Here is a 14,060-nt window from a genome sequence, read left to right on the forward strand (position 1 = left end):
AAGGCAATGCAAAAAAAGAAGGCTCAGTTTTATTAAGAGCAAGATAGAAAAAATAAATGGGTTTAAAATGTTGTCAATCAGTTAGGTAGGCAGGAATACTAGGATCTGTGTACAGAGCCCAAAGATAAGAGTAAAATGATACTCAAACCAGTACATAAAAATGCTAATATAGCCAATGTGTACTAGGCTAACAAACTATAAATCCCAACCAATGAGTGAAGTAAAGGGAGATGTTGTATTACATTGTGCTGGTAACACACTCGATGTGGTCTTTATTACAGATCAGGAACATCCGTGGGCGGAGGTAATCCAAACCTCCGCCCAGTCATGGACGGACCATTTTTTGGTCAAGGTGGGACTGAAGGCCACTGCTCAGATCCCCCTTGGGGGTGGAGGACCTATTACAATGGTGCGCTATTGAAGGTTGATGGAACCTAAAAAGTTCCAAGAAGCCCTAGAGGGTTTTATGGTTGGTAGTGATGTCGATTCTGTCAAAGCCTTGGTGGATACCTGGAATAACGAACTTACCAGGGCTATTGACATTATCGCCCCTGAGCGTCCTTTCCAGCCCACTTCTAATAAAAAAACATGGTACACCCAAGATTCCTGGAAAATGAAGCAAGCCGTGCAATGACTAGAGTGCTACTGGCAGAAACATCACCACTTATCTGACAAGACACTCCATAAGACTCTTCTTGATTCCTGTGGAGTGGCAATCGACGCAACAAAGAACTATGCTGCTTGTATTGCATCAGCAGAGTCTCGTCCAGCAGAGCTGTTCAGGGTGGTTAAAGAGTTAACCCAGTGATCTCCCACTCTGAACCCTCTTTTAGATCCAACTAAAGCCTGCTGTGACCTGTTTAATGACTTCTTTGCTGATATAATCTCTCAGATAAGGGCTGATCTTGATGCTGGTATTATAACAGGAACTATGAGAGAAATGTTCAGTGACTCCGTAGATTATGTTAGACTGGATCACATTGAGCTTGTAAATACTGATGAAGTGGACAAGCTCCTTGGTTGTGTAAGGACGGCAACATGCCCCCTCAATCCCTGCCCATCTTAGTTGACCGCTCAAGGAGAGGATACAGTAACAACTTTGCTTCAGGCAAATTTCAGGGGAAATTTCCATCTAATCTTAAACAAGCGGTGTTTAAGCCACTTTTGGGAAAAAACCCTCCCTGGACCCTTTGATTAGAAACAATTACAGACCAGTCTCCTTATTACCATTCTTGGGCAAGGTGATCAAGAAGGTGGTTGCCTTCCAACTCCAGGTTGTCTTGGATGAAGCCGATTATCTAGACCCATTTCAAACTGGCTTCAGGGCGGGCTATGGAGTTGAGACTGCCATGGTCGCTTTGGTCAATGATCTCCATCTGGGCATCGACAGGGGAAGTGTGACCCTACTGGTGCTCTTGGACCTCTCAGCGGCATTCGATAGCATAGATCATGGTATCCTTCTGGAACACCTGAGGGAGTTAGGTATCAGGGGCACTGCGCTCCAGTGGTTCCAGTCCTACCTCTCAGGTAATTCCAGATGGTGAGGCTGGGGGATAGTTGATCCTCTAAGAGAGAGCTGACATCTGGCATCCCTCAGGGTGGCATCCTGTCCCCTATGTTATTTAACATTTACATGAAGCCGCTGGGAGAGATCATCCGGAGACATGAGGTGCGGTGTTATCAGTATGCTGATGACACCCGAATGTATTTCTCTATTTCTCCAACTCTTGCAGTGACCAAGGATGGCATCTCTCCTCTAAATTCCTGCCTCGAGTCAGTAATGGGATGGATGAGGGAAAACAAACTCAAGTTGAATCCAGAGAAAACAGAGGTACTAGCAATAGGATCCCCAGGCCCAGGCAGGGAACTCTGTTAACCTGTCCCGGATGGGGTCACACTTCCCCTAAAGAATGAAGTGTGTAGTCTGGGAGTACTCCTAGATCCATCTCTGCAGTTGTCATCTCAAGTAGATGCGACGGTTAGGAGTGCTTGGTATCAACTTTGGTTGATATGCCAACTGCAGCCTTACCTGGACCAAAAGGACCTTGAAGCAATGGTACTTGCACTGGTAATCTCTTGTTTAGATTTCTGTAATGTGCTCTACATGGGGCTACCTTTGTACCAAGTTCAGAAGCTTCAATTAGTTCAAAATGCAGCAGGTAGATTGATCACTGGAGCATTGAGGTTTGACCATATAGCACCAATATTAAAATCTCTGCACTGGCTGCCAATTAGCTTCAGGGCACAATACAAAGTGTTGATTATTACCTTTAAAGTCCTAAATGGCTTGGGCCCGAGTTACTTGAGGGAGCACCTCTCTCTACACAATCCTCCCCGCACACTCAAAATATCTGGGAAGAAATCACTAGACTACATAACAACCAGGCTAATGACCATTTCCCATAGGACATTTTCTGCCATGGCCTCCAAGTTGTGGAATGATTTGCTGGAAGAGATCCATCTTATTACCACCCTAGATGCTTTCAAGAAGAGCACTGAAGACGGATCTCTTCTGGTGAGCCTACCCACCAAACAAGATGTAAAATATCTCACCTCTGTTAGTATTGTATGTTTTATACGGAGAGGCGACCAACTGTATTGTATTAATAGTAATGTATATTTTTTATGCTATGTGTTTGATATGTTTTTATTGTTGAAATTTGCTGACTGCCTCGATCCACTGGGAGAGGCGGGAAATAGAAATAAATTTTATTTATTATTATTATTATTATTATTATTATTATTACTTCTTTATGTAAAATAGATAGTGAAAAAAGTCTATCTATCTATCTGTCTGTCTGTCTGTCTGTCTGTCTGTCTGTCTATCATTATATCTGTATATTTTGATTGTATGTAATTAATAAACTGAAAATAGGAGTTTTTTTACGTTTCGTATATCGAATAATAACACTGTGAAGAAGCAATAATGAAAATCCATGGAATGTTGGTGTTAAATACAGAATTTAACGTAAGTTTTTAAGAATGTTACAGGTAATTTTATCATATGTTCATAATGAAATATAATTTCAGTTGACATTTTTAGTTTTCTACCATTAGGGAATATCATCTGTTTATTTTTGCTATGTACTGAATGTGTCATGCTAAAAATTTCTTCATGCTTTCATTATTGTTAGCACTTCATGTACCATTTATTCCTCAAAGATATGTTGTAAACAACACCAATTAATAATAGCTTTATCAAAAATATTAAAAATGGAAATATCATGGTCTCTCCAATGTTGCTTTCAGCCATTCAATAGCCAACTTTTAATTCATACCTGGTAACCTAGACATAAGCTTCAAGCGCTTTTGTTTTAGCTACCTAAATAGCCAAGCTATTTTCTATTCTGGGTGTGGAATAGGCGAGCTAGACTGGAGGAATCCAAAATGTTTTCTGTTATTTCATTTGTTTGCTCACTTTTGCAATGCTGCTGCTAATTCCATCCAAGTGAAATATGATAACTATTATTCAACCACCAATCAATTTCACCTAACTGCGTTGTAAAACGATTACACTGCAGCTATAACTATACTTAAACAGAGAGTCCTGAAATCTGCGATCAGTCACTGAAAAAAATGCATGCTATCCTGTCTAACTGGATAGATATGGATTTCCATGTGTTTTTTTATGCTGCTGCTTCTTTCTGCCTGGCCAGCCTGCTCTTGAAATTCATCCAGTTGTACCAAAGAAGACAGAGGTTGGTTAGATCACTGGAGAGCTTTCCATGCCCTCCAAAGCACTGGTTTTATGGACACACCAATGAGGTAGGACATCTTCCTTACATGGCAAAATCTTGAGGAAATGAATTGTTAAAAAAAGGATTGGAAACTTATGTTTATCCAGATAGTTTTAGACTAGAGCAATAGTCATGCTGGATGGATTCATAGAGTTCAGAATCCAAAAACGTCTGGAGAGCCACAGGTTCCCCACCACTATTCTTAAATAGATAACACATTAGTGGTGTTATTCATCGTAAGTGAACTGTTATTGCAGATGCTGGTACAATAAATCTCTGTTTTATGGTGCTAAAGGCTAACGGGAAAGCGTTGGCAGATTGGTGTTGTCAGAACCTGATGCCATCGAAACAGGATAGCTGAATATCCCTTGCATCCTGCCATCCTGCTTCACTTGTATTGAGCTCAGTCAAAATAGCCACATGTGGTCCATGGACTGTAGTGGTGAACTACATGATTGAGTTATATTAATATTGGCTTATCTTTGGGGCAGCTGTAAGGAGAAGTGAGAGCTGAAATACATACTATGGTAATGCATAGCACACAATTGAATGTTATTTTGCCTTTTTTATTCTCAAACATGTTGGGTTCTGATCCAGATTAGGACCATCGTATATAAGTAAAAGAAGTTTAAATCTTTCCCCTCTAGCTATTTTTAAAGCTTAAAGTCACATTCACACATTCCTGTCCATGCACATGCACACACTGTGTAGGGATTGAAAGCAGGTTGAAAGAGATTCCATTGATGGCTTCCTTCTCCATTTTATGTCCATATATCTTCCAGGGAATTTTTTTAAAAATGGAGGAATTCATGTTTGGAAGGTCAAACCTCCATTGGGCCAAAGCACTCTTACTTGAGAGTAAAAAAGAAAATGAATGGTCTAACACACACTGCAGAAATAATTCAGCTCAAGACCACATTAACAGTCCTGGCTCAGTGCTACTGAATCCTGGGAACTCTAGTTTATTGTGGCCCCAGAGCTCTCTGACAGAGATGGCTAAATGTCTCACCAAACTGCAGTTCCCAGAATTCCCTAGCATTGAGCCAGGGTAGTTAAAGTGGTCTCAAACTGGATTATTTCTGCAGTGTGTTTTGGACCAAATGTCAGCTGCATGATAAACATTTGACTAGTTAACCCTGAGGTAATGTATGAGAAGTGATGAGAGAAGTAGCAATCATTTTTAGCAATAATTAATTGGTTTGTTCTGGAAAAGGCTTTTCCAGGGCTTTAGTAATGAACACTGACATTTTGCTGGTAAATGACGCAGCAGCTAGTATACAGCAAAAAAGCATCCCAACTCATTTCATGATGAAGCCAATGCCCTTCACAGCCAGTGGTAGAAAAGGCCACTCGACAACTCATTCTTTCCAAACAGTTGCTGGCAAGTGTGCAATAAACACTTTAATATGTAAAATTTTTATTTCCGTTAATGGATAGACAGGATCAGTTGTCATGTTTTAAAAAAAGATATCTTCCATCCCTTTCATTATGCCAGATTATGTTTGGTTGGTTATGTTAGTCCAGAACAGATAGACTTTATTTAAGCAAACCTCAGTATTAGGCATGGAAGTAAAGGTGTAGTTAATCATGATGGGACATGCAGGAGTGGAATCAGAAACTGGATGTAGCTTTACTAACACTACCTAAGATGTCATGAAGTAGAAAGCAATAAAATGGGCATGTCCAGAGAGAAATTTACAGAGGAGGTTTGCCAGGGTTAAAAACACACTGTATAGTGCTTTTGATTAGAGAGGATGCAGGCATGTATTGACCATGGTACTATTTGATATGGAGTCACTGAACACTTATTTTTCAGGTTCAGGAAAATACAAACAGCAAATTTTCTGGTTGCTCTGTTCTTCCGTGTCAAAGAAAAAACCTTCTGGGAGCAAGAAACTACCTTCAGCCTCATGTCTGGGGAAAGATACTGGATAACTCAAATGTTTATTTCATGGCATTTCATTTGTTCATGTTTGGAATTTGTTATAGTAGACTAGAATTTATGAGACTCTTTTCCTTGTAAGCTTGAATGAAAATCCTCAAGTGAGCTTCCATGGGGAAGTCCAGACTTAGAGGACTGAAATATGATTGACTGATTGGTTTTATTGCAGCTTGGTCGGGTTGGGGAACTACATACACTGCAGTCTTGGTCGGAGAAATATCCCTGTGGCCATTCCTTGTGGTATGGACCTTTTTTGGGATTCTTGAACATTTACGATCCAGAGTATGCCAAGGCTGTATACAGCAGAGGAGGTAATGGAACGCTCCATTCTGAGACATCAAAACTAGTTTTCTATCTTGTATTGATAAATTCTATGCTGTTTAGACTGCAATTTTATTGTTATTTACCTGGGAGTAAGTCATATTGAATTCAATGGGAATTATTTCTGGGTGTTTTTGCTGAATTTTAATATTACTTTCAAAGGTTAAGAAAAACTTATTGAATCAATTTACAAAATAAAAACATGAAACATTAATCTCTCTCTGTTTGTGACTGACATAACAGAATCATTATCATCATTATTAGGCTCTTATGGTAAACTATTTCAGTTCTCCCTTTTTCATTTTTTCATTTTTATTATATTTTACTACAATTAAAAATATCATAACATAAAATACATTCATACTATCCCACCACAACATATATCACATCACAATGCATACTTTACAATATTTACAGCATTACAACATTATTTTACAATATTTACAACATCCTTACTCCAGCCTACTCAGTTCTTTTATATTGTATTTTTTCTTCTTCACACTCATGCTGCTATATCCTATATACTATATTCTTTGAATATATTTATATATTGAAATATATTATAAAGAATATATTTAATTCTTTCTAAATAAAAAATAAAATAAAATCTATGCTTAAATCTTTTTTCCTCATTGGTTTTGTTTACTCTTCTCTCTTATCATTACCATAATTCACTGTCTTCTCTTTCTAAATTGTGTTTCAAGGAATTTATCACTAAGTCCCAATCCTCTTCTATCACTATGTTTTGTTCTTGTTTTATTTTCCTGGAGAATCTGTGTAGTTCCCTCATATCCATAAGTCTCTTTAACCAATTTTTGATTGTTGCTATTTGTGAAGATTTCCATTTCTGTGCATATAATGTCCTTGCTATTGTTACCATATATAACACCAGTTTTGAGTATTTCCTTTCTGCCTCTTTGTCTAATATGGTTGTCATATTCAATAGATATAACTCTAGCTTCATACAAATATGAATATTTAAAATTCTTGTTATTACCATATTAATGTTTTCCAATATTGTTTAGCCTTCTTACAATTCCACCACGTATGATAGTAAGAACCATTCTTTTTTTTACATTTCCAGCATTTCAAACTTACATTCTTGTACAGTAATTTAATCAGTGTTAAATGTCACATGTAAAACATTTTATCATAATTTTCCTTCAGATTCTGAGCTAGAGTGAAATGATTTGTCTTTCTCCATGATTTTACCCAATTTTCTCAGTATAATGTTGAAGGAGTTGACTCCATCTTCTCATCGTATCCTTTATGCTTTCTATTTCTGATTCTTTATTTAATAGAATGTCGTAAAATTGTGAGATTTTCCTCTTCCCTGTTTCAAAAATATTTTATCCAAATCAGTATTACCTCTTTCTATTCCTTCAAGCTTTAAATCCACACACACCTAGCCACATAATTTAGTGGAACCCTCTAATCCAGGAGAGTTAAAAATGTGGCACAAACATCACTATACATAGAGCAGTAAATGTTAATCTATTCCACATTAATGAAGTGTCAATCTATAGGGATAATTGTAGTGATGGAGAATGAATTATAGAGATGATAGGGTTCCATTTGAACCTGAAACTCCAAGCTACAAATAAGAACCTTTTTATATTTTGAATCACATTTTGTTTCTAGGCTGGACCCAAAACTTGGTCCAAAGAAATGATGAAATATCAGAGCCCAGTGGAACCAGGAGAGGTCATCACCTCCCACTGCAGCTCCCTCTGCTCCTTCAAATCTGGCTCTGCAAAACTGGGAAACTGTCCAGAGCTGATTCTCTGCCAACATGGAGAGCTGCAGAATGAATGGGCAGGAAGAAAGTTCCACTTTCCAAATACTGGGTTTAGCCTTCTGTCTTGTTAAAATTTCAGTGACATTTTCTCATACTGTTTTCAAGTTTTCACTTGTTTGTTCTGTCCATTTTAGGATTGATATGCTTTCTACAATCCCACAGAATGTTAAAACTAAGCATAGAAGTGAACATTTTTGTTACAAAAGCAAAACTTAAAAACTACACAGTTTTAAAAAAATAAGTAATTCAGTTGAAATGCCTCAAAGTAGTTACTTGCAAATGAGGGCAGATGAAGAGTAGGGTAAGCCATCAAGACTACTCCGGGAAAAGACAGGTCCCCTAATTCTGACAACAGTTGTCCAGAAAAGTTAATCTTCCAATCCGTGTTATGATCGCAGGATTATTAGATATCACTTTACCTGAAAATTATCTCAGCTCATAATTCAATTGCATCTCCTCTAGCATTATACTAAAAATCCATTCCTGGGAATTTGAGCACATTAACTTGTTCATTAATGATTGTCTGTCTGTCTTTCCTTCTCCTTCTCTCTCCTCTCCTTAGTCTGACCACCCATTCTGAATTGCAGGAGAAGTTGCCATTCTGTTCTCTGATACCTTGCAGGGAAAAATATCAATCCTGTGTTTTTACTCTTTTTGACTGTTACAGATCCAAAGGCTCTTGATTTTTATGGATTTTTTCTCCCATGGATTGGTAAGGAGCATTATGTTTTTTTGTTTTTTTGTTTTTTGCTACATTGATAGAAATGAACTTGGCACTACATGCATTCTTTTTGTAGTGTCATACCTTATAAAATGATATGGTGAGGATTTGCCCTTTGTTACAAGGTATGCTCAATAAATAAGAATGGTTAGACTTTGATGTTGAGGTAGGGAGCTGTCTCTTGCCGGAGTCTGCATGCATTGTAAGAAGGCATGCTGGAGGGTACAGCAAGAGAGCCTGGATCCCTGTCCAATTCAAAGTACAAACTGGAATTTTCCTTCAATACTCCCACCCGCTGCTGACAAGGAGATGGTTTCACTGATGTCTTCAGGAGAGCAATAAATGAATGAATGAATAAATGAATGAATGAATGAATGAATGAATAAATGAATGGAGGCTCTGCCAAACTAGCCCATGCTGGTATACCCTCATTGTGGCTGAAGAGCAGGGTATAAATACTGATAATAAATAAATATAAAATGGTATATTTCCTACATCACCAAATTGCATTTGATGATCCTATAACTCTAGACTGGTGTGATTCACAATGTAATATTCTTCTGAGAAGGGAGGAAGCAAGCACTTCACCATTGGCATAAGATTTATTTATTAATAATGTAATTTAATTTAATTTGATAAATTAATTTTTATTAAAATTCTTACTCCTTGTACAGGATCCAAGGCAGCTTACAATCACTTACAAAACAGGTTACAGTTAAAACATTATTTATAGAAGTTATAAAAATTACATGTTAAATTTTATTGTATATTAAAACAATTGTATGTTAAAACCAGAGTTCAGAATTCTAAAGAATATACAGATGTACTAATGAAGCATCTGATAAGGAAACTTCTTTTAATCCAGTGTTGTGACACTTGCCAACCCCCCCCCCCCTTTCTTACTCTTTCTTTGTCAATTTCAATAATTTCCAAAGTGGATGGTATCATCTCCTCCGGGGACAGTGGAAATATCCAAGTGGTCGATGAAGGCAAAGGGAGGAGCTGAGAGACTGTCAGTTGAATTATAGGTGTGCAACAAAGACAAGGAGAACCAGCAGCCTTTAGGACCAGGGTGGGGAATGAGGGTTGCATGAAACCTTTCTTTTCATGGTTCTTTAAAACCACTGTGCAGCCTTGCTGAGTTGTGTGACGGTGTCTCCTGGTCTTCACCTGCATATACGAACTCACTCCCTTAGTTATGTCTTTTGCTAGTACAAAGGGAGCAGTGACAGAGAAGCCTTTCACCTGTGTCAACTTTGCTGCAAAGCCAACATGGGTGAGTAGTTTCTCAGTTGCTGCTCAATCAGTTGTTCAGTTGCTGCTCTCAAGTTGACCAGGTGTAAAAGGAGCAGATGCTGAGACTTTAAAAAAAAATCTGCAGTAGACCAGCAGACCTAATATCCAGAAATAGGCATGGGGAGTACTAGGGTTCTTGCCCAAGTGGAGCAGCCTCTTGAGCCCCCAAGATATGGGGGACCACTAGTCTAGCTGGAAGTTTTTTAGCAGTTTTGGCAGGGGACGATAATGATGGAGTGACAGATAAGCCCAGACATTCAGTGTCAGGCTGCAGCAGTGTGTCTCCCATGCCACAGTAACTAGGCTGGCCCAGTGAATCAGGCAGCCTCATTTACACAGGATTTCAATTTTTGTGTATCACGATTTTCTTTGAAATCCACTGGTTTTGTAGTGGATGGACACACACACACTGGATGCAGTATACAGTACACAGAAGAGCTATATAAAAAGGATAACAAAATGAAGTAAAGGTGGATCGAAGAGTCATATGAAGATAAATCCCAAATTCTAAAAACAGAGGTGGAAACTGCAATTAGAGAAATGGGGGGGAGGGAGACCTCCAGGAACAGATGATCTTCCAATCGAATTGCTTCAATCCACACTAACAGAATCAACAGCAGTGCTAACCAACTTAGTCAACAGATATGAAAACAAAATGATGGCTAACAGATTGGAAACGATCAATATACATCCCCATCCACACAAAAAAAGAGATACAAAAGACTGCAGCAATGATAGGATCATAGCTCTAATCTCTCCTGTAAGCAAAATCATGTTCAAAATTCTGCAACATAAACTCCTACCATACATGGAGCAAGAAATCCCAGAGGTGCAAGAAGGATTCGGGAAAGGAAGGGGCACTAGGGACTACACCACAAACGTACAGTGGACAATGGAGCTTACCAAAGAATTCCAAAAGAAGATCAGCATGTGCTTTATAGACTATAGCATGGCCTTTGACTGCATTGATCACCAAGGACTATGGAATGTCCTTAAAGACATGGGAGTACCAACCAACACATTGATAGTCCTAAGGAGGAATCTTTACTCAGGACAAGAGGCATTTTCGGGACTGAACGCAGAGAAACAGAATGGTTCCCATTTGGCAAAGGGGTCAGACAAAGCTGCTTCTTCTCTACCTATCTGTTCAACTAGTATGCAGAATATATTATACGAAAAACAGGATTGGACACAGAAGGAGGAGGAGGAATTAAAATAGGAGGAAGGAATATCAACAATCTAAAATACCCATACGGCACCATACTATTAGCCGAAAACATCAGAGACTTGGAACAATTACTAAGGAAGATCAAGGAGGAAAGTGCAAAGGCAGGCTTATTGTTGAACATAAAGAAAACAAAAATAATGACCATGGAAAATTTATACAGATTCAACCTGGACAATGAGGAAATAGAAATAGTAAAAGAATTTTCATACCTGGGATCAAATATTGATCAGAGTGGGGACTGCAGTCAAGAAATCACAAGAAGACTAACAATGGGGAGGGCAGCTATGAGAGAACTAGAAAATATCCTAAAAAGTAACAACATACAACTGAGCATGAAAGCTAGAATCATTTACAAGCCATTGTATTTTCTATTACCATGTATGGATGTGAGAGCTGGACAGTTAAGAAAGTGGATAGGAAGAGAATTCATTTGAGATGTGGTGCTGAAGAAGAGTGTTGAAGTAACCATGGACATCCAAGAAGGCAAACAAATGGGTCCTAGATCAAACCAGAAATCTCTCTGGAGGCCAAGATGACAAGAGTGAGGCTGTCGTACTTTGGCCACATCATGAGGAGGCAGGACTCACTGGAAAAAACAATAATGCTAGGAGACGTGGAGGCGAAAAGAGGAAGACCATATGCTAGATGGATGGACTTTATTAAGGAGGTGATGGGTATGAATTTTCAGGGCCTGAGAAGAGCAGTGGAGCATAGGGAGTCTTGGAGATGTCTCATCTACAGAGTTGCCATGGATCAAGATCAGATCGAGGGTGGATAACAACAACAACAAGAACAACAACAACACAAATGATACAACTGCGAAAGATAAAAATGTGCAATATAGGCAAGCCCTGGGCCTCTTTCCAGATTGCTGTTTCTTGGTAATTTCTTACAGCATCAATCCTGACCACATAAATGCAACATTCTTTTCTGTGCATTTGCCATTTATTGGAAAATGTGTAAATTTTGGCTAAAATCCCATGGTTACGTCTGCATTTTTCTAGCTGTTTCTTTGAAGTGGGTTCCAGGTTTTACCACCCACATTTACTGTACTTCTGCATCCAACAGCAAAAGAATTAGGACTGCTTTTCCCTCCCCTTTCTGTTGTTGCCTTCTGTGGCACCAAAAACCTATTCTACAGGGTTTCCTGGCCTCCAGATAGAGTTACTTGGGCGTGGGGAAGCTTGCAAAATGGAAGGAGCAATACAGTTTCTGGCAGAACTAGCAGAATCATACCATTGGTTCCTGGCCATTGGCTGCACAACACAGTGATGATTAGCATGGAATTTTGTTATCTCCTGTTCAAGTGGTTTTAAACATCTATGGCCTGCAGATATTCATGACAGACTGTGATTAGTTTTCTGTCCTTTCTAGGTAAAGGGATACTGGTTTTAGATGGACCCAAATGGTTCCAACACCGCCGACTTCTGACTCCAGCATTCCATAGTGATATTTTAAAGTCATATGTGCCACTGATGGTTGACTCCATTCAAGTGATGCTGGTGAGTAAACAAATTGTTGGCTGACTCTTCTTTATGATTGAAAGACAACAACAACCCTAATCACTAAGACAATTATTGGATGGGGAAAAAAGCAGGGAGTAAAAGGCATAGGCCCAGCATAATCACACAATCATGCTGAAGATTTTCAGAGAAATCGCGCTCATCCAGGACTTATCCCATGAAGACCCAGGAATGCTCCTGCAACTAAACCCAGGAAAGCTCCTGGGACATGCCCCTGAATAGGTTGTTGCTGAATCTTCACGGGATAAGTCCTGGATGAGTGCAATGTCATCTGAAACTCTTCAGTGCAATTATGCTGGGAGTATTCCTTTTACTCCCAGCTTTCATCTGGAGTGTCATGTGGCATCAGGATGCCCTGGGGGGCAGAGTCGGGCATGCGTCATCACAACTATGTGCCACGACTTTGAGCCCAGGCTGGCCTTTCAGGCCGATCTGTAAAGGGCTTTACTTTGGCTTTAGGGTTGCCAGGTGAAACAAGGAACAGGGCTCATGGACCGTTAATGATTGTATAGAAAAATAAATCCCACAGCTTTTGCTTGTTATTTGGCTGCATGAGAAGCAACACCTGCTGAAATTCCTTCCTGTACACAGCTATTAAGGGTATGTAAGCCATTTCTTAATTCACGTGGCATTCCTGTTCAGTTTTGCTATCACTTTAATCACCTTGAAACAACACCAGGGTGCAAAAAGAGGCAACAGAGGCTGGTGGTTCCATTCTAAAAGTGAAACTGCTCCTGGTTTTAGTCCACACAGTCCTGCTATACAAAAGGTTGAACTTGTTTTAGGGACAGAATCCAGCAACTTAGAACCTTATCACACAAACCTTATCATCATTGCCGAAGCAATCATGCCAGTTTTTTTTTTTAAAAGGACACATACCTGTTTCAGAGTAGCCAATATCACATGTTTCCACAATTATCCGACTTGGTCTGATGCCTCCATCACACTCTCTTTCTGACTTCCCCTTAACCTCACATCTCTGCCCTATGCCCTATCTAGCATGCATTTTGGTTATTTTATCTTATTTTTAGATTGTAATTTTTCACACAATTTTGGAGCTCTGCTGCTGAGTCTGAAGTTTTGAGAAAAACACACACACAAAAGAAATAGAAAAGAAACAAAGGCTGTTTCAGATTAGCAAGGGGGAGAGAGGACAGGGAGGAGGAGACACTGACACCACATGAGTGCCAATATCACAACTACCTCAGCAGCGCTGGTATGCATCTGGGGACTTGCGCGATTGCAAGCTCATTGATGAGTTTCCCCCTTTGGTGAAAAGGGACACAGCAGCTATGGGTCATGCGCTAGGTAATGTCAAAGCAGATTTTCCCCCTGATCTATAATTGTGGTTTAAAAGCTGTGTGTAGTAATTTTCTTAAATGGCTCCTTCAGACTAACACTTGGAATGACTTCACTGCCCTACTGTCATTGAAGTCATTCAGTGCCACTGAATGGATTGTGGGATCTTTATGGGTGAGTAAGCAACTTCTTGGG

The 14,060-nt window shown here is 39.3% G+C and overlaps 1 protein-coding gene across 1 annotated transcript in view; it reads left to right on the forward strand.

The window, feature by feature from the left end:
* Nucleotides 1-211: 211 nt before the first annotated feature.
* The window catches only part of LOC149316250 (cytochrome P450 4B1-like), a 30,381-nt gene continuing 16,532 nt past the window's right edge, over nt 212-14,060 (forward strand). Inside the window, exons 1-5 of the mRNA XM_089518298.1 lie at nt 212-304; nt 893-1,024; nt 5,849-5,990; nt 8,466-8,510; nt 12,418-12,545. Coding sequence (XP_089374424.1) covers nt 212-304; nt 893-1,024; nt 5,849-5,990; nt 8,466-8,510; nt 12,418-12,545 — 540 coding nt within the window. The remainder of the gene's footprint in view (nt 305-892; nt 1,025-5,848; nt 5,991-8,465; nt 8,511-12,417; nt 12,546-14,060) is intronic.

The sequence above is a fragment of the Sceloporus occidentalis genome, unplaced genomic scaffold (genome assembly GCF_023333645.1).
Source record: "Sceloporus occidentalis isolate IW3139 unplaced genomic scaffold, rSceOcc1.0.p SCAF_3, whole genome shotgun sequence".
NCBI lineage: Eukaryota > Metazoa > Chordata > Lepidosauria > Squamata > Phrynosomatidae > Sceloporus > Sceloporus occidentalis.